The 22766-nt window shown below is 42.3% G+C and overlaps 1 protein-coding gene across 1 annotated transcript in view; it reads right to left on the bottom strand.

Annotated features, from left to right (window-relative positions):
• Positions 1-20859, bottom strand: part of Mybpc1 (myosin binding protein C1) — a 63248-nt gene extending 42389 nt beyond the window's left edge. The window contains exons 1-10 of the mRNA XM_052165055.1: positions 20721-20859; positions 20094-20216; positions 17981-18022; positions 11681-11719; positions 10617-10652; positions 8862-8975; positions 7072-7220; positions 6249-6366; positions 4360-4411; positions 2229-2285 (exon numbers count right to left, since the gene is read on the bottom strand). Coding sequence (XP_052021015.1) covers positions 2229-2285; positions 4360-4411; positions 6249-6366; positions 7072-7220; positions 8862-8975; positions 10617-10652; positions 11681-11719; positions 17981-18022; positions 20094-20216; positions 20721-20859 — 869 coding nt within the window. The remainder of the gene's footprint in view (positions 1-2228; positions 2286-4359; positions 4412-6248; positions 6367-7071; positions 7221-8861; positions 8976-10616; positions 10653-11680; positions 11720-17980; positions 18023-20093; positions 20217-20720) is intronic.
• Positions 20860-22766: the final 1907 nt, after the last annotated feature.

Genomic DNA, 22766 nt, shown 5'->3' with positions numbered 1-22766 from the left:
ATAAAATGTTAGGAAGCACATGGCTTCTGTTACCTACCACAATCCAGTTCTTTTTTTTTAGGTGTATGTATGCATGCATGTATGTGCATATATGTGTGTATGCATGTATGCATGTATGTATATATGTATGTATGCATGTATGTATGTATGTGTGTGTGTGTATGTATGTATGTATTTTGTCAGGCAGTAGTGATCACACACCTTTATTTTGTTTATTTATTTTAAAAGATTTATTTATTTATGTGAGTACACTGTATCTGTCTTTAGACACACCAGAAGAAGGCATAGGATCCTATCACAGATGGCTGTGAACCACCTTGTGGTTGCTGGGATTTGAACTCAGGACCTCTGGAAGAGCAGCCAGTGCTCTCAACCACTGAGCCATCTCTCCAGCCCAATCCAGTTCTTTTATGTTTAATTTAATCTTTATAACTCTATTAGTTTTTATTTTTCTCATGTGGAAAATATACCTCAGAAAGAACATACATTTTAACCAAAGTCATCTAATGAATTCTACACTGTCAAGAAAGTGTGATCAATAATGCTGAACATTTATTTTCATTCTATGACCATAATTTACCTCTTGGTGTGGAGATTTAAGTCTGTCATGCTATCATATAAATATCTATCTATTCTTTTCTGTGAATTAGACCCTGCTTTATTTCTCTGGACATTATCTAGCTTTGGTTTATACAGAGAAAGCAGCTGATATTTTCCAGTTGAGACACATGTGACTCCGGAAGAAAAGCTTCCTTATAGTCGACAGTGTGATGCACATTGTGAAGGACAATCTTAGTTTCTGGGGCAGACTTGGGCTGTTTCTAACATGGAGCCATGGGGACGACATTGACCCAGAAAGAAAAAAGAAAAGAAACTTGGACTTGGGTCTCCTCCCCCTGTTCCAGAGTGATTCCGTGTAAGTGGCTCTGTGTCCCAGGGCCTTGGCTAATCACTTGAGGGTGGGGCGCAGTGAAGAACACGTCACATACTGATGCTTTAAATGCACTTTGGAGATTAATTAATATTATTTAAACTAATGATTGAGATATCAAAATGACGTGTTTCATATCATCACCTGCATTGATGAATATTTAACACTAATTAATAAATCACACGTTTCTGTTTTTAACCTTAATGCTGATTAAGACCTTCATTCTGTTAACTTGAAAAAAAAAAAGCCATCCAATGAAACTCAGAATATGAACACAATTTAAGACTTTACAATGTTTGAAGAGCATTTTCACTAATGATCCTTTACAGTCAAAAAAGAGGACTAAAATTATTTTTAAGATAAAGCTGAAAAGCTGAATGAAAACTGATGCCAACATTATAATTATGAAGACTAATAAGTTTGCTGTCTACTCACAAATTTGTTAGATAAAATATAGTCTCTCTTTTGTTTTTTCCACTACAGAAAATGTCTTATCTGCAAATAACACTTGTGTAATATACTCTATTATATAATGTTATATGTGTACATATATGGACAGAAACCCTACAACATAGTTATATGCTGGATATCCATGTGGCTATCCTATATTACATAAGACAACTCTGGCAAGAATCTATGAGTGATAACTTTATTTCTGCTTACAACTACATTCTGTAACTTCTAAAATGTACATCTAGAAGATGGCATTTTAAATATCTCTGGAATACGGGTGTATCTTATAACCTAGATAGTGTCATAATAAAAATACTTAGGAAAATATCATTCATCTAGGTAGTGTCTTATGAAATATCAGCATGTTTTCAAAACAATGATGTCTAAACATGAGTCATACATAATATATCAAAGTTAACTGTCTATTGCAAAGACTACTCCCCCAAAATGTGTAATTGACATCTTCAGTCAGATACCAAAAAATCAAAGGTAGAACAAACACTGTATTTATCGAATCATGGCAGAGAAATGAATGTTGTCTTGGCTGTTCCTGGGCATTTAAGCCTTATGTTTCAGTTATCAAATTTCCTCACCCTCAACTAAGAAAATTCATGAAAACTCATCAAACACATCGGCAGAACGTTAGAAAGCATCAACGTCACCACATTAGTATGGCCTTGTCACTTTCTCTCTCTCTTAGTTGGTTGTTATGTTCTATAAGTGAGACACATATTAAGAAATGACAAATATTTTCTTTTGAAAAGCATTCAGCTGAAATTTAACTTCTCTGGTTGGGTCTAAAAGATCGAGGTCACAGTGTCTCCCGGCGCCATTTGTCTCTCACCTACGTTTCAGGAGACCACTAAAGTCAAGTTCCCCTGCGTCCTCTTGGCCTTCTCCACTGTCATTAACAAAAGAAAAGGGTTTACTACAGACCCAGAGATGCGCTCCCCACCAGTGAACACTCTACACAGAATGTATATGCAATCTTGGACTGGCACACAAGGACTAAATCAACACAAACTATTTCTTTTCACACAAGAGACACTGTACATTTTCGGAGTACGTCCTTGTGGAAAAGTGGACATCCGGAGCTTGTGTTACTGCATGGTTGGAGAATACACAATGTATATTGCATATATATATATGAAACTGCTTGGATTTGTGTTAAAAAATGGGATAACACAAATGCACTGAAGCCAAGCAACGCAAAGTGCTTTCTTTTTGCAAGTGGGGGGCTCTGGAAAGAAAGCTGTGTAAAAAGCAAAGGACTTTAGCTGATCTCTGTTATCCATGGAAGGCAGGGATTGGCTTGAAGGATGGAGTGTTGCTTGTCAGACATATACGGGCACACAGCCTTATGTCTAAAGGTATCCTCTACACCCATGAATAGATGAATCAGCTAAGTGATTCCAACAGGGCTCACAAATGGAGCTCCTCACTGTGGAGCTTTCTAGAAGATGCATTTCTTTCTGCTTTAAAGAGACCGCTCTGTGCAGCACGGTCATTTGGTTTTCTCACTAGCACCTTTTAAAACGAATTTTTCAAAAAAAAAAAAACTTCTCTCTTGAGTTGCTAATGATCTCTTTCTTAGGACCTGCTTAAGGCAGTTTTCCAAGGAGAAATGCATCTTACATCAGGCATGCAGCCGCTGTCCTGACTTTCTAAGAAGCTGTGGTACTGGCGTTTAAACCGTACTACGCGCTCTTACTTACATGGTTAATTTTTAATGGAGATTTTGTTTCCTGCTTTTTTACAGATGTGAGTTGTAGTTTCTAAGAAAAGAGTCTGTGGGTTTAAAAACACCGTGTCTACCATGTGAGTCTTAAGAAATTAAATCCAACTAACAAGCTTTCAAATTTTCTATTAGCAGGCGGCCAAGGACCTTTTGAAGTGAACGCATTTCTATGATTTCAAAACACAGAACAGTAGCTCCCTCTCTTAAGATATACCTGCATGGGCCAGGAGCATGTTTAGACCAGTTTATTGCTTATTATGGAGTATCAGGGGGAGATGGGAGTTACAGTAGTAAGAGATTTGAAAGTTTGAGGATCTTTTTTTTCCAAGTTAAAAAATATCATCAATTGATTGGGTAATATATAATATTTTTCAAAAATCACTAAGTATTGTATTTCTGGATATTTTAGGCAGGAAGTATGTCCTTTTAATCAGACAAAAATTATTGCTTTATAGTAAAGGAACCATATTTTATTCTCTAGAACAACTTTTCTTATTCAACAAGATGGTGTGTAGAGTCAGTTTTAAGAAGAAGAAAATATCTGTCCTCATTCAAAAACTGTATACTATGTCATCATCTAGCACAGAGGTAGCATGATGATAAGAAACCAATAGCTTCTCAGAAGCTAGGGGAAAAAGATCATTTTTCCTTCTTGCCCCCCCTGATCTTTCAGTCTTGCTAGCTGGAAACATTAGTTAAATGGGTATCTAAATTATTCCTTTCTTCAGCATTCTTAACACCAGCAGATCTAGTGGTTGTTTATTTCAGATAATCCAACAGTCTACGGTATTAGCTTTACTAAGTAGCTTCTTAATTCTAAGTGTGAAAGGGCATCCAGTTTCGTAGTTCCATACTTGATGAAAAGAAATAGAAATGGAAGTTTTCAGCTCTGACTTTGCTGGTGTTGTCTGAAGTGTTTCTTTCTGTGTCTCTTTTGGCCATTTGGTGGCAAACAAGGTGATGGAGGATAAGTCCGTGCTCAGTAGATGGATAATCTAAGACAACCATGAGATCTGAAAAATGGAGTTACCACTCTAACAAGAATTCCCCCCAAGAAATTATCAGTATAAGGTTGGTTTTGTAGTAAGCTCATGGCTTTTGTAAAATAGCTACTTTTAAATACTTGGCACATTTGGCTGCAGTGAAATGGACTTTTGGAATATGGTATATGGAGGGAGGGTAAGTCCTCCAACTCCGTGGTATACGAGAGCTACCTGGATTCCCACTATGACATTACCTCCTTTTGAAAGCAGATCTGATGTCAATGTTTGGAGTAGTCCCGGTAGATTCTTTGGAAAGAAAGACAACAATACAGTGAAGGATGATTAGGAAGGCAACTTTGTATTCAGTTCTGTCACAGACTGAGGAGATTTCTCCAGATGGAGAAGCTCAGCTGAAAGGAAACGCTGTCCTCCTGGGTGGCTGAGCTATCAGCAGATCGCCATTGCTTGTTCTCTAAATGAACAGCCAATAGAAGACTCCAGAGGCAACTTGTCATTCTACCTGCCTGCCTGCCCGCTATGTCAGAAAGAACTTTTACAATGCATCAACTTGATCTTTCTGGATAGGGATTTTTTGATCTATCATGGAGGGAAGTCCAAAAGTCAGAATTCTGAAAACCTTACCCAGGAGACTTTTAGATGTGCCTGGCTGGGGTGATGCAGCCCTTTTGGGCACTAGAGGTTCTTACAGTGAGGGACCCATGATCATTTTGTATCTGCTTGACATTTGACATTTTGCAGAACAAGAACTTCATGCCCTTTCCAGATCATCGGCATAGCTTGCCTTCCTTCCTTCCTTCCTTCCTTCCTTCCTTCCCTCCTTCCTTCCTTCCTTCCTTCCTTCCTTCCTCCCTCCCTCCCTTTCCTCCCTCCCTCCCTTCCTTCCCTCCCTCCCTTCCCTCCCTTCCTCCCTCCCTCCCTCTCTCTCCTTCCCTCCCTCCCTCCCTCCCTCCCTCCCTCCTTCCTTCCTTCCTTCCTTCCTTCCTTCCTTCCTTCCTTCCTTCCTTCCTTCCTTCCTTCCTTCATGACTTCTTTCCTTCTGCTTCCTCCCTTTCACCCTCCCTCCCTCTCTTCTTTCTTTCCTTCCTTTAATCTCATTTTTTAGAGACAATTTTATTCCATAGCTCTATCTGGTCCAGAATGTACTCTATAAATCAGGCTGGCCTCAACCTTGCAGTAGTCTTCCTGACTCTGTCTCCTGAGTGGTCCAGGCACGTTTCATACCCCGTTTGTCTACATAATTTCCTGGAAGAGCTCATCCTAATGTGAGGACAAAGTTCACCTCCTCAGACTTTTTCATCTGTCTAAGTAGTGTTTCACTACAGGAAAGGGATTTTTTTTTTTCTTTCTGTGTGTCGCTCTTCTGCTCTGGGCACTGAGCCATGACTGACTCCCTTTACCCCCACACTCAAGTAGGACAGGGTGTGGTTTCTGGAGTCTTCATAATCCTTGTTACCCTGCTCCAGAGGGATCCAGGCTGGAGTGCAGTACTCATAACTAATAACACCACTGCAAATGTGGAACAAACAGTAGGATCTAGAGAAAAGGCTTGCATCCTAGAACTCAATTCCATGTATGTAAAGAATCCCATTTAAAACAATACCTGCTTTGTTTCCTTTGTGGGGCCAAATCACACTTGGATGAACTCATCCTACGTTCATGATTGGTGTTGGCAAGTTGAGTTTCTGCTTGCCCACTTATAAAAGGGGAGGCTTCATTCAACCTCAGTGTGACAGAACATTTATTGTTTTCTTTGTGCAGTACACAGAACTCATGGGCTGAGAATTTCTGTTACGTGACATTAATTACTAGAAGAGAACATTTCTGGCCTAGCATCCTGACATCCACATATAGACTTATCACCAAAAAAGGAAAAGGGGGCCCATGCCACAGATAAAATCACTAGAAAAACAGTACCACCCTTCTCTGTGGGTCTGAAGGAATATTGATAGGAAGAGACTAATACTGCGTCATTGGGCTTACTAAATACACCACAATCAGAACACAATCTTAAATGCAAATTAAATACAGCAAACCCAAATCTGAGAGAATTACAGAAATCTCTTCCTCATCCCTTCCCACCTTGTAAAAAGTCACATTTATCCAGGCAAGATGACTCTCTTACCGTGTACTTCAAGATCAAATGAACAGCTGTCAAATTTATCCTTGTAGGTGACCTCACACCTGTAATTTCCTGCATAGTTCTCTTTGGCCTTGATGATCTGCATCTCGAATGTATATATCTGCAACAAAAGCATCCACACATACTTAGACTGACCTTGATAGCTGAGATAGGTGCTCACCTACCTTAATAAATTTCTCAGTATTGGTATAAAGATGGGACTCTATCTATATCCAGAACATGGGTCTCAGTCTAGAAGGGTGAATGTGTCCCACAGCTTCTAGACACAGCAAGACAGTTGCAACAGGGTGTAGACACAGGACTGACATCTCTCAAAACTAAACTTGTGTCGTGTAGCTATTTCCTCTGCGTTGGACCTGATCAGTGCCATTTTGAATCAGGGGAGCTGTGAATCGCCAGCATGAGCCAATCACAAGATGAAGCCTTTTTTATTTTTCTGTTTTACTTTTATTTTTTATTGGTTATTTTATTCATTTAAGATGAAGCCTTCCTAACAGTCCCTTGGTTGGAAGCTTTTATGAATTATTGCCCATGCCGGGACAAGGCTTTTCGTGATGTAGCTCCTGATTTCCTCACAATACTGTAGCTAACACCTCCTGCATGCTCCTAGAAATAACCCCAACTGGATTCATTGGTTCACCATGCTGGACTTGGATGGGATCTTTTCCTTGATGACATTGTCTTTGATGTCAATGTCTGATATCTGTGGTTAATAGAAATGTACTACCTAGGGGAAAAATCATGTAGGATCCTGAAATATCTTTCTAACCCAACAGAAGGGATGAGCGGGGGTTCGGGACCATACCCGGGTTTGCCTCTCGAAGGTCTCCTTCAGCTGCAGGTGCTTCCCAGCCTTGCTGGCCAGATCCATCCATTTCCCCTTGAACCACTTGATGGTGGGTTTCCTAAGAAGGTCTTCAGCCTTAACTTTGGCTATAAAGGTGATGTTTGCACCTAGAAAAAGCACAAAGGAATTAATCTGGGATGTGGAAACTGCTGTTTGTCTTGTTTTCAGCTGAAAGGAGTTGATACAGGTCTGTTCTGTATAGAGCAGGGCTTACGTGTTCACAGGTGGGGAGTCTTAGGAAGGTCCATCTGATCTGTTTTAGAAGTTTCTATGCGTGTGTATGTATGTATGCATATATGGATGGACAGATATCTCTATATTTTTTACTAATATATATTATATAAAATAATATATATACTCAGTAATAACACACACACACACACACACACATACACACACACACACACACACACACACACACACACAATCTCATTGAGAACTGAACCCTGAACTTTGTGCATGCTAGACAACTGCTCTACTACTGAGCCATATCCCCAGTCCATGAATGAAGAAATGGGTGGAAAGAAATCTTTATATGTGGATTTGCATTCAGGTGGAATAAAAAAAAAAGAAATACATGTCTGTATTATTCAGGATGATGGGATGCCTGTAATTACAGGATTGTGACTGATGTAAACCAATCTCTTTGAAGCGACTTGAAGTTATCATAGAGTCATGGATTAGACCCTGGGGACATCGGAAGCACCTTGGCCGGTGGCTGGGTATCTCAGTTTTTTACAACATACAAGGAGCCAACATTTCTGCTTGTATAGTATGCCTGAGAGAAGAAACTCAGGAATATAGTTAGTTATATGTTCAATTGTATAATATCCAAGTCTAATTCTGAGTATCAGAATTTGTTGAATTAAAATCTAGGAGCTACTCAGTTCGCCTCTATCTCTGAGCTTTGTTTATTTCCTTCACAGCAAGTGGCTACTGTGGTTATGTGTTTGGTTAACTCCTGTCTATTCCGGTCTTTAGGCTATAATTTATGTGTATTTACATGGAATTCTGTTTCCAGGACAACCTGACAGTATGTTATGTAATGAACATTTCTGAATAAAAAGTTCCACATCTGTAACATCTGTCTGGCCAGCTGCCCTTGAGTCACACTGCATAGCTCATCTTGCACATGTACAGAGTTGTGGGCACCCTCAGCACCTTCTGGGTTGAGTCTTGTCATCGTGACAACAGACACTGGTCTTCAGAGCTTCAGAGGCAGATCTCATTACTTATTCTCATTTTACACATGAAGAAACTGAGGTAGGTATTGCCCTACTAGTAAGAAAGAAAGCCAACATTTTAGACCCAAGCAAGTTGGCTCTAAGGTCCAGACATAGAGCTCCTGTGTGCTAAGAATTACTAAGATAACTGTCATCCCTCTTCTGGGGTTATAAAATGCACGGTATAGAACTTATGTGTAACAGACTATTGCTAAGTCATAACAAGGAATACAATGGGCTTAGAAATGTTATGGTAGTCAAATGAATCCAAATACAGCAGGCCACGTGTTACATAATTACTCCATTTGCATAAAATAAACATATTCCATTGGGGGTGGGGAAGATTAGGATTAGGGAATGGGGGAGGGGGTCTGGAGGAATGGGATGCTAGATCTTCTGGGGGTGCCGAAAATATTTTGGAATGGCATGAATATGGTGAATGTTCTCATGACAGCAGAAGTCTCCTGTTAAAATGATTTATTTTCTGATACGTGAAAATGGGGAGGATTCCGGGCCAATACTCACCAACTTTCACAGATCCGGTTTGAGGTTTTTCAACAAACAGGGTGGACAGCTGGGAGTTGGCATTCTGTTTGTCCTGCTCCTCCCCGCCAGCAGGTGACTCACCAAGAGACCATTCTGGAAGCGGACAGGAAGACACGGATCACGTCAGGGCCAGGGTCTCCTCAGGCTCACTTACCTGTATTTACCGTTCTCCTTCATGCTGAGTCTTGGGGTCTTGCTCAATAAACCTAGATAAAATGACAGCATTCCCTTGTCCCCAGCAACCACCAGAGGAGAGGGACAGACTCTTATGCTTATAGGGATGGGTCTTCCATGGGCAGACAAAGGAACATTATCTAATTCCTGGAAGAGGGAAGCTTGTCAGGTACGTTGTCCACTGTTCTTGGTATTAGCCCTGTTCTCCATTATCTAGACAGAGGCAGAGAAATTCACACAGCAATTGAGGTGCCACTCCCGATTGCTGACTCAAAGGTCAAATCCATACAACAGAATCTGGAGAAACCAAAGAGTAGGTCACTTTGAAGGTAAAATGCCCAGCGTGGGTCAGAGACCCAAGCCTGACTTCCCACTCCTAGGTTCCTTGTGCTCAGTAGGAAATTACATAGAGGTTGAGTAAGTTACAGGGTCATGACCTGCAGGGACAGATGTAAAAAAAGTGGTATTGCCCTGAAAGGAAGAAAAATACAATAACAAAACCAAACAAACAGAGAGGGAGAGAGAGAGAGAGAGAGAGAGAGAGAGGACAAGGAACAGGTCTGGAGCTTTCCCATAAAGAGAGACAAAACTGAGAGAGAAGCTTATTTTGTATTTTCTAGTCTGCAAGGAGATGCAAAGTCGACATGGGTCAGCAGTTAACTCCAGCGGGGGCAGGGGTGAGTGTGGAGGGTAGCAGGGGAGTCATTCTCTCTCTGAACCAAGTGGAGAAGTGGAGGCAGAGTTCCCTTGTTGACACTTGATAACTGGGGGGGGGGGGGGGGGGGTTGGAGAAGGCACAGGTCAGACAACTCTGTACTTGTTCATGGTTCATGAAAAGAAGGGAAGTGAACATTTAATCGTTTTAGTTTTCCTGTGTCAGTCATGCTCAGCGCTAAGAATTCTTTACCCAGGATGAGGCTAAGCCAAGTAGTCACTTGATTACGCATTCTTAATCCCCGAGCTAAGGTTAAAGTACGCTGTGCCTGTGATGTTAATACTAATAGTGAGTGGTGATCATCTGCGCAAGGATCTGTGTGAAGAATATGAAGACAAGCTGCTTTCTTGGTGTTCTCACTTCAATATGGGCAGTGCCCATGCCACTGACTGGTTCTTAAGCAGCCAGTGATGGGACCAGATTATTAAATGAATAAACGATCAAATAACTTTAGAATCATAGTTATACCCCAGTGTGTGTGTGCAGATGTTTCTAATGGTTATATTTACAATTATACACAGGTGTAAATTATAACTTCCCACATCCCAGGAGTGGAAGACTCATCTGTGGTTATTGGCTAAATGTTAAAAATGACATTGTGATGTATCAAATGCGTCTGTGGCATACGTGGCTGGATTCCTGAATGCTGTTGCGTTTTATCATGCAAAGTTAATTGTCTCTCAACACATTAGTTTTCTTACAGGGGGAAATGTAATGAAAGGTTGCTGTAAAAGCTACAAACTGAATGGAACAGGGATTAGAATCAATACAGCCCCAGGAAAGAGTCATTAGTGCTTCTATATAAGCTTGGGGTCCGGATGCCTCGTTGAGATGTGTTTGCTCACCTGAATCTTTTCTCTCCAGGGCCCGACTACCCAAACCTGAAAGAAAAGCATGATTTGGAGGGTGCAGGGGAGGGGAAGAAGGAGGGAAGTGGGCAGCTGCAACCTTCTGGGGACACCCCTAACCCCTCTCTCTGTGTGTTATAGAGGAAGGAAACTACAAGTTATCTTGAGTGGAAAATCAATAGAATCTCAACTGTGAAGGACTCTGTTAAGAATCTGACCTCTTGAGGCCAGCCTGGTCTACAGAGTGAGTTCCAGGACAGCCAGGGCTACACAGAGAAACCCTGTCTGGGAAAAACAAAAAAACAAAAAAACAAAAAAACAAAAAGAAAGAAAAAAAAAGAAAGAAAGAAAGAAGAAAGAAGAATCTGACTTCTTTAAGAGCAATTAAAAAATATAAATAAGGATGGGTATATAGATGAAAATGGATGATAAACATTTTTATCCCTAAAATAATCATATCCAAGACCTTTCTTTTTCTTTCTTTCTTTCTTTCTTTCTTTCTTTCTTTCTTTCTTTCTTTCTTTCTTTCTTTCTTAGTTTTTCAAGACAGGGTTTCTCTGTATAGCCTTGGCTGTCCTGGAAGTCACTCTGTAGATCAGGTTGGCCTTGAACTCAGAAATTCTCCTGCCTCTGCCTCCCAGAGTGCTGGGATTACAGGCGTGCACCACCATCTTTCTTTCTGTCTGTCTCTGTCTTCCTCTCTCTCCCTTTCCCTCTCTCTGTCTCCCCCTCCCTCCCTCCATCCTTCCCTCCATCCCTCCATCCCTCCCTCCCTCCCTTCCTTCCTTTCATGACAGTGTCATCATGTGACTCAGGCTGGTCTTGAACTCACTCTGTAGCCCATGCTGGTCTGGCCTTCACATCCTCCTGCCTCCATCTCCCCAGTGCTGAGATTATGGGTGTGCATCACCACACCTGGCTAGAAAATCTTTCCTTTCAGGAGTTTTGCATGGACATCGTCATTAAAGCCAATGTTTCCCCTCTTGCTCCCCTGACTCTCTGCTGCTATGGTAGGTCAATGAATTAATGAGTTCAAAGTCGGGCCAGGGAGTCATCCTAACCTGGAGGCAGGGCACTCGGCGGAGAGGCCTCATCTTCCTCTGAAACAAGAAACAGGAGGAAAAAGTCAAGGAGGAAAGAACTTCATCCAAGTAACCTGGGGAAGAGGAGTCTGGAAAAGAAGAGAGAGACTACACAGAGCATTTTCAACCGCTGAGTGAGCCTTAGGAGGTCTCGCACCTGCAGGTAACCTTTGAGAATGTAGAAAAAAAAAAGGTACGAGAGCTGGATAATTCAAATGAAAACAGAGATTTTTTTTTTTTCAAAAAATGGAACCATGCCAGAGTTTTTGTGACTGTAAGTCAGTGGGAGGACGGTGGAGGGGGTTTCCGAGGTTTTTATTTCATAGCTGAAATCAATGGCAGATGGTATTCATATATCATATCCATTTACATCCTGACACATGAGCTTTTAGGGATTATTTGAGAGCTTGTTTCCACCCAGTGAACCCCAGAGTTTCCTGTCTGTGTTTAAGAAGCCAAAATTCAAGTTGATGAATATAAATTAATCAGCTTTATTAAGTTTAGTAATGATCATCTTCATAATTTCACAGCCATTTCCCCAAGATTCTATTGGTACTCCCACCACTGTGTGATTCAAAAATTACTCATCATGCAGATTTATAAATTCCAAAATGTGTTGTGTAGTACTTAAATGCTCAGAGGCACAGTGACGTGTGCCCCTTCCTGACATGCCTGTGCAGCAACATGCTTGTTTAAAGATGCTTAAAGAGGTAGTTGGTGGTGTGGGAACCTCTGACCCTTCCTTCCCAAAGCATGCAGGCGAAGGTTTGAATAAATAATACGCATTGTACATTTCTCCAAATAGGACCACAGAGGACCTTTGATGACCTCATACACAGTATACAGAAGATCCACGTGCACAGAATATTTACTACAAGCAGCTTAAAAATTATTCAGAAGGCTTTTGTGTGATCTACTCAAATATTTACAACAAATACTATTTTAGCGACTTTACATTACTTTCAACCAATAAAATGATATAAATCTTACCATTTCTCCAAAATATTACAACACAGGCATAGAGACACCCTAATGTTTATTACCTTCAGAACTCAGGAAGAGATTCACCTCAGTATAAAACTTGTGCTTGCTTAGTGGAAGACTTTAGTGATCAGAGATGGTTGGAAAATGCTAGGCTGAGCATTTATATTTTATTGTGTTGGTCTTTTGCGTGTTTACTGGCACACAGGTTAAAGCCCTTGGTGAGTTCAGGTGCACCAAGAGTGGGTATGAGACAATGTACTTCTTAAACTCATTCTCTTTAGAATTTTCCTCTCCTGGAATACTCATTAACATTCCAAAAACTACACATCTATAGCTACCTCTGAGGCCTACAACTCAGAGCCTTAAACAGGAAATCCTCCTGTAGCCTCTTGAGAGCTGGAATTACTTGTTCCCATCTCTGTGATGGACTGCAGATGTTGAAAATCTGACCTTAAGCTCTCGAATGCTGGTCTGGTTGAGTGCAATTGAATTGGGCGGAAAAAGAAAACTTTAACTTTTCTTTTCTACCATTAAAGGCATTCTGTAATTAGGAAGAAACTATGAGAACCTTTTAGGTTCTGTGACATTCAATGCCATTTATACGAAAAGTAGAATCTTAAAAATTAAAAGAAAAAAAGAAAAAAAGACGCTGGGTGGTGGTGGCACATGCCTTTAATCCCAGCACTCGGGAGGCAGAGGCAGGTGGATTTCTGAGTTTGAGGCCAGCCTGGTCTACAGAGTGAGTTCTAGGACAGCCAGGGCTATACAGAGAAACCCTGTCTCGAAAAAACAAAAAACAAAAACCAAAAAACAAAGCAAAAACAAAAAAACAGACAAAAAAAAGACAAAAGAAACAGCACAATATGGAAGTCACATATTGTTGAACCACAACAGCAACAATAAAATATTGGAAGACAGCAACATCCGCTAACATTAATTCATCATTTTGAGCCACTTGATTAACTTATACTGTTTAAAATGTCACATGTCTTTACAGTTTGATGCTTACAAAAAAATCAGTATTCATCTTATTGTAAATACATATATTTAATGAGGGTTGTTTTTCCCATCCAAACCTATTAGGCCAAAGTTATATCTTTTTTTTCCTTTTTTTTTTCTTTTTTAAGATTTATTTACTTATTTTATGTGAGTACACTGTAGCTGTCTTCAGACACACCAGAAGAGGGCAGCAGATCCCATTACAGATGGTTGTGAGCCATCATGTAGTTGCTGGGAATTGAACTCAGGACCTCCGGAAGGGCAGTCAGTGCTCTTAACTGCTGCCACCTCTCCAACCCAATGTTATATCTTCTAATAGGTGTTTTAGACTTGGAAAATACAATGATGTTAATTTCTTAACAAGGTCCACTACCGTAAAGCAAAGGCATTAGATAGAACACACAGTAACAGGATAGGAAAAGTATAAGAGGTATTTCTGCAGACCATTGATGAATTGACACCTGTGGTGGTTTGAATAGGAATGCTTGGTTTACAGGGAGTGGCACTATTAGGAGGTAAGGCCTTGTTGGAGTGGGCGTGGCCTTGCTGAGTGGGCGTGGCCTTGCTGGAGTGGGCGTGGCCTTGCTGGAGGAAGTGTGTCAGTGCTGGGGGGGGGGGCTTTGAAGTCTCATACGCTCAAGCGACCACCTGTGTGGTACACTCTCTTCCTGCTGCCTGTGAATCAAGATGTAGAACTTTCGGCTCCTCCAGCACCATGTCTGCCTGGACGCTGCCATGTTTCCCCACCATGATGATAATGGACTAAACCTCAGAACTGTAAGCCAGCCCTAATTAAATGTTTTCCTTTATAAGAGTTGCCTTGTCTCTTCACAGCAATCAAACAGTTTCTAAAACAATGTCTAAAGGTAAATTGCTTAAATACATTTAAGCATGTGAGTTAAAAGCACCAGGGTATTGTTATTGTAGGTATAAAGAAACCTAAATAAAGAAAAGGAGTTGCCGGGCAGTGGTGGCGCACGCGTTTAATCCCAGCACTTGGGAGGCAGAGGCAGGTGGATTTCTGAGTTCAAGGTCAGCCTGGTCTACAGTGTGAGTTCCAGGACAGCCAGGGCTATACAGAGAAACCTTGTCTCAGGGGAAAATGAGTTAATGGTTCTGTAAAGAAATTGCATCTGTCAGGAGAGCGGCTTAGGATAGCTACTGACTCATCTCCTCATGTGCCAGTCACACTCATGCCAGGAGAAGGAGGAGGAGAGACTTTTGCTTAAGTTATGCGAGAGATTTATTTTTGACTGCTTATGTGGTAATGTTAATTCCTGGGCAAGGTTAATACATTTAAAAAAAATTTTTTTACAGCAACTTCAAAAAGCAAGCATTTTTTTCTGGAAGAAAAACAAAAGGAGCAGTAATTATTTTAACCTAAGCCTTTTATATACGTGTGTGTGTGTGTGTGTGTGTGTGTGTGTGTGTGTGCCCGTGTGTGTGTGTGCGCACGCGCGCGCATGTATACATACACCACAACTTCATAGGCCTGGCTGGCCTGGAACTCAGTTTTCCTACTTCATCCTCTCTAGTGCTAGGTTTATAGGTGTGCACTACCGTGACTAACTCAGAAACTCCTAATATGTTTGAAGAAGTTGGTGGATAGAGCTCACACCCCAATTTTAAGGTTAATGTCAAAACCAAGCAACTCTCCGTGGCTACAAAAAAGGATTTTTTTCCCCAGAAAAATTTGAAGTTCCAGAGTAATTGTCAAAAATAATCTTTTTAATTTTTTTTCTTTGTTTTCAATGTTATCTATAAGGATGGTATGCCTGAACCGTGTGTAGGCATTATCTGTAGAGGCCAGAAGAGGTTGTCATAGCCCCTCCCCCCCCCAAGGACTGCGATTACAGATGGGTCTGAGCTGCCACCTGGGTGCCCATAGTCTAACCTGGGTCCTCTTGGAAGACAATCAATGTTCTTACCCACTGAGCCATCTCTCCAGGGCAGCAAAATATTGTTAATAGTGTGAGCTTATGTATTGAGTATTTTTTAACTGTTCAGAGGACAAGAGGACATAGTAATAAAAGATAGCAGGGTAAGTTTAGAACTAATTTCCAGGTGTGACCATTAGAAGCTTTGAGCAAGTTGTTTATATTACCCTCACCAACTGCAGCTTGCCCAGCAAGTGACAAACAGGAATAAAACTTTATCCAGAAAACTTTATCCAGATCGCCACTGGAGTCATGGTCAGCGGGCGAGCCAATGTGGAAATTCAACTGTTGAGTCATTCTGCAAGAACTTATTGGAAGGTTGTCATGTGAAGTTCTGTGGCAGATGCTGGAGGGGACAGAGATGAGGAGACCAAAGAGGTGTTAAGACATCGCGCCTGACCTTCGAAAGGCAACCGGCTGGTTAGGGAAAGGAGTCAACCATGAATACGTGACTAGCTGGAGACAATCATAAATGGCAGAGGCACCGGGTCCAAGAAAAATCAGGAGGAAGAAGGAGGAAGGGTGGGAAGGAGCCTGGTGGTCAGGGGCGAGCTGTCCAAGGGCTGAAACCAGAGTTGGATAGTTTTAAAAGAAAAAAAAAATTTAAAAAGACCAAGAGTGGGAGGAAGCTAGGAGAGGAAGACAAGCTGGTTAATGCTGGAGGGAGGTATGTCTGCAGCCAACTCAGCATTTTCTTTGCAATCTCTCTTGTCCTGGATGCAAATGGGAGGTAGTCATAGAAGACAGGAAATAAAGCCATTTACTTAGCGTCCTTATTTAAGAATGAGTATCACTTCTTACATGAAACCAACTTGCTTGCCAAGTATGAAGAGTAACTCTTTTAAAACAAAACAAAACAAAAACAACAAAAACACAGCAGGCAGCTTATGAACCTGGGCACATGACTGTAAGTAGTCATAACTTCAACTTCTATAAATAGAAGAAGAAGAAATGCTACGAAATTAAGAGATCCCATCATCTGGCCTTATTCTTTTATTATGCTTGTTTTCTGTAAGGAAGTGTCTGGTGACTGGTTGCTTTTAGTTTATAGAAAATTTATTTAAGCGTATAAATAGAATATGATGACCTTTGCAGAGTGAGGGTCAAGCCCAGGTTTTGTTTAAACCATGACAACTTGCCTTCTAGCACGGCCTCATCTGCTCTGTTGGTTCTGCCTTACAGGTCAGCCCCAGCACCTTTCCAAATTTGGAAGCAGAGGTATACTCCATGGGTCTTGTTGAGAATAATGTTACAATAACTTCAGCCAGGGCGTTCAAATCTCCTTGAACACATCTCATGGAAAGATTTCTAGGAGTTTGCACTGTCTGCATTCTGTAAGAAAATAGCCTTGAACCATGGCCAGGGAGCCAGGATTAGCATCCTCGGTACTGTCCGTGGGCACTCCTGAAGGTCAGGACAAAGGGCAGTGTGCTAACACCAAGAGTTCATTTACAAGAGGGTATCTGTAGAAAAGCCAGTATACCGAAAGAAAGGAAGATGTTGCTAATGTGTAGGAAACAGATACATAATTAACATGCTTTGAGCTGTGTTCAGGAAAGAAAAGAATCCTATTATAACCAGAAAACAATTATTACGAAATTTAAACTGCATTCTTCATTACTGAAGTAAATGTTAAGGTAAAAAAGATGATGTGAACATATAAGGCAAAAGTGTCCATCAATTTCCAAGAAAACTTTTCTCCATGGGAGGCTATTACTCCTTAGCCTGAAAGAGATGGCTCACGGGGACAACGACTTCAGTCATAGGAGGTCACAGAAATACATGTTAACTATTTCTTTTCCAAAACTGTACTGTATCCACAAAGTGCAGAACATGGGTCACTATCGTGCTGATAAACACGTTTCCAATGCAGTAAGCAGTCGATGATGTCTATTTAGTGTCTGAAATGTCCGTGTCTAAAATCAGTATACCTCCAGGAGAATGTATTCCAGTGTCACGACATCTTCACAGTTGCTAGTGAAACCTGAACTAATTCATGTAGGACTCAAAACCTGGCAAGCCTTTTAGAAACCTCTAGATAAATCAGCTGATTCTCCCAACCGGGATCAAACAGCTTTTCTCCCCTTGTTCAATGGGACTCAGAAGTGGTCAACTCACCAACACCCACGCTGGCTTCTCCCTGACTGCACGTGACATTGTTCTGTGGTGATTTTTCCCTTGTTTGGAAACATGTGTGACAGCCACACACCAAAGCACCATTTGGTTATGCTGATTGGGAAACCACACAGAGGAAAGCTAACACGGAGGAAATGTCACGGATCACGTGATGTCCGGAAGGACCCCCCTTCCTGTTCAGCCCTTGTGGAATTCAGCCTAGCTCGCCCTCCCTCCAACTCACCTTTTGCTGGAGCGGTCCCCGCCTCTTTCTCTTTATTTGGTTCTGTGTAGAAAGTACAAGCACATCTTTAAAAGTGTCTCACGGGCACTTGATTGGGTGGTGAGTGGAGGACGAGGGAGAAAACATGATTATGTTAATGATGCTGCATACTCATTATGCTGCATATTAATGGGGAGTTTGGGCTCACTGTCACCTTTCATCAAAGCAGTTAATAGATGTGATCGATTTAAATGTCTATACAAAACCATGCAATACACATTTTGTTAAAATACACTTAACCCAGGGCCAGGTGTGGTGGCACACTCTTTTTAATCCCAGCACCCAGAAGTCGGAGGCAGAGGATCTCTGTGAGTTCGAGGACAGTCTGGTATACAGTCTGCAAGCTTTAGGAGAGCCAGGGCTACAAAGAGAGCCCCTGTCTTGATAAAACAAACCCTCCCACCAAAGAAAGAAAAGAAAAGGAAAGAAAGGGAAAGGAAAGAAAAGAAAACTCTACCAGGTCCTCTACCAGGTCCTCTACCAGGACTATACACTCTGAAGATCACTTTGTTTTAGGAGTCAGTCAGGGACATTCTAAGGAACGTTGACCCATGTAAAGGGTCCCAATACCTTAGCTTCTGGCTGTTACAAGGAGGTATAAAACAGTTGTGAGCTGTTTGCAGTTTCAAAAATGTTCTTGTGGGCACTCGGATCTTCTGGATGGGGTTGGGTGGCAATAAACGTGTTACGAGGGCAGTGAGGTCAGATCTGTTCAGTCGACGTCATCTACCTTGTATTTCTTTCTGTTCAGAATCACGTTCATTTAGAGATAAGATCGCATGTGTAAGGGAATAACTCTGGGGGCTGGAGGGATGGCTCAGCGGTCAAGAGAACTTGCTGTTCAAACAATTGAGAGGGTCCGCACTTGTATCCCAGCACCTACATCAGGTGGCCGACACTGCCTGTAACTCTGTCCCTCTTCTGGCCTCTGCCACACCCGAATACATGTGCATGTACACTCACACAGATACCTGCATACAAACACATCTTAAAACATTAAAGTAACACGGCTTCCATGATGAGATGCTTTCTATGCTTTGATTTTTGTTGTTGTTGTTGTTGTTGTTGGTGGTGGTGGTGGTGGTGGTGTGTGTGTGTGTGTGTGTGTTTTATTTTGGGGAGTCGTTTGCAAGAGTGGAGGGTGGATATGAGGGGGCAGGGAAATGAGCAGGACTGGGGTACGTGATGTGAAATAAAGAGTTGTTAAAAGTTAAAAAAAATGATAAAACAAAAAAAAATTAAAAGTAACTGTTATGGGCATGTGGGCCACCTTGTAGTTCTATGGAACCAAAAGGATCATGTGTTCAAGACACAGGAGACCCAGTTTCGAATAGACAAGCAAAAACAAGAAAACCAAACAAAAACCACTAAATATCACTTCAAGCAGGAGTGCTTTCCTCCACACCTTGTCTGTCTGTCTGTCTGTCTGTATCTATGACCAGTGAGCCAGACCTCAGCTGAGGACTATCTCAGCAGAGTTTGAGAGAAGGCATTTTGGCCACGGTAGCTCAATAGTAAAGAATAAATATGAAATATGGCAGGATAAAGGAAAGACGATTTATAGTGGCCTAGCACAACCTCTGGCAGGCTGGCAGAAGGGAAAGGCTTACTTGTCATGGCCTCTAGGTTCTCTGTGTGCTCAGGAAAGGCCAAAGCAAGCTTTACATACAAGAAGTAAACAGTAAGGAAGGAGGAGATCCTAAGAAGAATGTCACAAGTCTCCAGCGGCTTCAAGATTGACATGCACAAGCTGGAGCTTGTCCATTTGACCTCCTAGGGCGCGGAGCTGAGCCCGTTTCATTCATTTGGAAATTCAGCAGTATTCCTTACTGCTTAAGGTTTCCAGTGAGGCTGGTATTTCTAGCCAAACAAAGAGGCTTCTATAAGTAGCTTGAGTCTCCAGACTGCCCTCTGAAAAATTACCTCCAGAACGGAAAGGCTGCGTAATCCTCTCATAAATTTTAGGAAAAAAAAAAAAAAGAGGTGTGGTGGGGGTAGGGGAGCTAGAAATTGAAACCTTAGTCAGTTCTATTTTGACTTAGGCTGAACTCCTCAGCAGTGGCCTGTCTCTCACCCTGGCTGCACACCACACTGCCAACTCCAGTAACCAGTGTGCTACACCAACAGGCAAGCATCTCAGTGTCGTCGCTGACTTTTGGGTCGTTGTCCTGCGGACTGTGTTTTATTTTCAGTTTGACTGCAAACCGACAATACAGGAAACTGCTATTTCTATGTAGAACTCCATGCTGTGTCTGGTACAGCGAGTCTCAGCTTTCAAATGTTTGGAAGAGAGCCCTGTATCCTTCTCTGGGGTTAGGATGCCACCTGGAGTTGTGCATATGATAAAGGCCCCGCAGCGAGTGACTCCCCCAATGCCTCTTTAAGGAGGAAGGGTGGTGAGAAAGGTTGTTGTTGTTGTTGTTGTTGTTGTGTTTTTGTTTTTCTGGCCTGGCTGGCTGGCTTGGAGGACCATGCACAAGATTTTAGGTTTCTTTCATCTTGGCAGGAGCAGACACACCCATGATTCCCGAGGGCCACACTGAGGTTTTTACGGTCTCCTCAGCCACAGGTCTCCTACATGTAAGGCAGACTTTGTATGTTTCTGGCCGCATGTAGCCTCACCAAGAATTTGGCTGGATACTTTTAATTATGTTATTTTTCCTCAATCTGGTAGGCATGAGAATACAAACGACTCAATTACTTGAATCCCACAATGTGCCTCGGGGAATCCCACACCTTTCTGGAAACTTCCGAAACAGCTTCTGAAGGTGCCTGATGGTCACATAGACCCAGTTGAGAAGCTGCCGAGCTTCGGGGCTGAGATGGGATCCATTTTCCATCGTGACAAGAGACGTGTAAACTCTTGTCTTTTACTAAATCAAGAGTAGCTTCATCAATGTTTTGCCTTGACCGATATGAAATGTGAAGCCGGCAACAACTTTTATGTAACGGAAGGACTTGGGAAGTGATCCCACAATACATAGGAAGTGCTGTTCAAATTGGGTTAATACACTGTGGATTATTTTTTGTTATCAACGGATCACACCTGTCATCATCCTCAGTAGAAAATAGGTTAAAGCTCACAGCATCCACGGAGACCAAATCATGCTGGAATGGACTTCAGCATCTGCAGCTCAAATACACGGAGGCGATGGCTTCACTTACCTTCTGGGGGCGGGGCTGGGGCGGACACTTCATTTTCTAGAAATGAAAAGAATGATGGAAGTGTTAGGCTCACTTCTCATAGGGGCTCCACCCTGGCTGCCGTCTTCCCGTGCTTGCTGACAGAGGGGGGGATCAGCGGTGGCCTTAGGCGACCCAGGCACACTGCCTTGCGGTGTGTGGTGGGAGCCGAGGACCCAAACAGCCTGATATAGATTGGATAGCGTGATGCTGGAGAGAGCAGAGGTGAGACGTAGATCCAGGCTGTGCTCGCTGCTTATTATTCATGCAAGACCGGAAGGGGCGGTACTCCCCTGTAATCCCGCCCTTTCCCGGAAGAGGCAGGAGAATCTAGCTCATTGTCTGCTAGATCTATCCCCTGAGTTCTAGGACAACCAGGGTTACTTAAAATTCTGTCTTAAAATGTGAAAGCACACAAAACCTCATCCAAGCAAGTGCAGACTGGGGATTTACTATTGCTAAACATGTTGCTCCGAGTCTGGAAAAATGCCCACTGGAGGGCTGCTGTCCGGACAAAATGAGACCCAGCAAGTGGCACATGCATACTGTGGGGCTTTAAGTGAAGTCCCTTTCACAGGTTTCTTTATTGTCTGACCTAGGTCTCTGCTCACGGCACAGTTGTGTAGATTAGTTTTCTTGAGGGGACTCCTAACTGTGGGAGCAGGAGCCATCTCTGACTCTTTTGCCAGCATTTGGGACCCCTTTCCTCATACTGGGCTGCCCCATCCAGCCTCAATATCAGGGGAGCCACCTACTCTTACTACACCTTGATATCCCATGGCTGGGTGATATTTGTAGGACGCCTGCCCATTTCTCAAAAGGAAAGGAAGAGTGGAATAGTATGGGGGTGCAGAGGGGAGGTGAAGAGAGGGACTGGGAGGAGAGGAGGGAAGGGTAACTGTCTGGCAGGTAGTGATGGGGGAAAGGGGCGATTGCCTTATAACAACAGCAACAATGAAAAGGCACCCAGGTGACTGCAGTACGATCTTTTGTTCACAAGGACAACAAAGCCCTCAGTCCTCTGATTCTGTAGCTTTTCATTCATTACAAGGAAAAGCTGTGGTCTCTGGGAAACAGAACTAACCGCTCCACATGCTGGTTTGGTTAAGGATGCATGCCTGGACTCCTACCTACACTTATGGACCAGTTCCAAAGCTCAGGGTTGGAGATTTTACATGCGACTTTGTGTATGTGGTGTGCCAAGTGTGGAGCAGTACGGCCATGCAGTATGGTAAGGAACCTTCCATTAGAGCACATTCTATTTCCAAGTAGCTACAGGCACACCCCAGGGTGTAAAGGCATAAAAATGTCCCTGTGGGCTTCCCATAGGCACCCAGAACTGGGTGTTATGGGTTCCGTGTGAGTAAACCGGATGGCTTCATTCTAGAACAGGAAGGGACTGTTAATGAAGGCCATCTCCTTTAAAAGTATCCCCCATTTGATCATTAAATAAAGCCCAAAGGTCAGAAAGTCGTATTTCAGGCAGATAATGGGAGCCCAGGAGCTCTCTGTTTGTCCATGTCTAGGGTACAACACATCTGTGTGGCTGTGGGAATCCACACGT

This window comes from Apodemus sylvaticus, chromosome 20 (assembly GCF_947179515.1).
Source record: "Apodemus sylvaticus chromosome 20, mApoSyl1.1, whole genome shotgun sequence".
Lineage (NCBI taxonomy): Eukaryota > Metazoa > Chordata > Mammalia > Rodentia > Muridae > Apodemus > Apodemus sylvaticus.
This window is presented reverse-complemented; position numbering and strand designations above follow the sequence as displayed.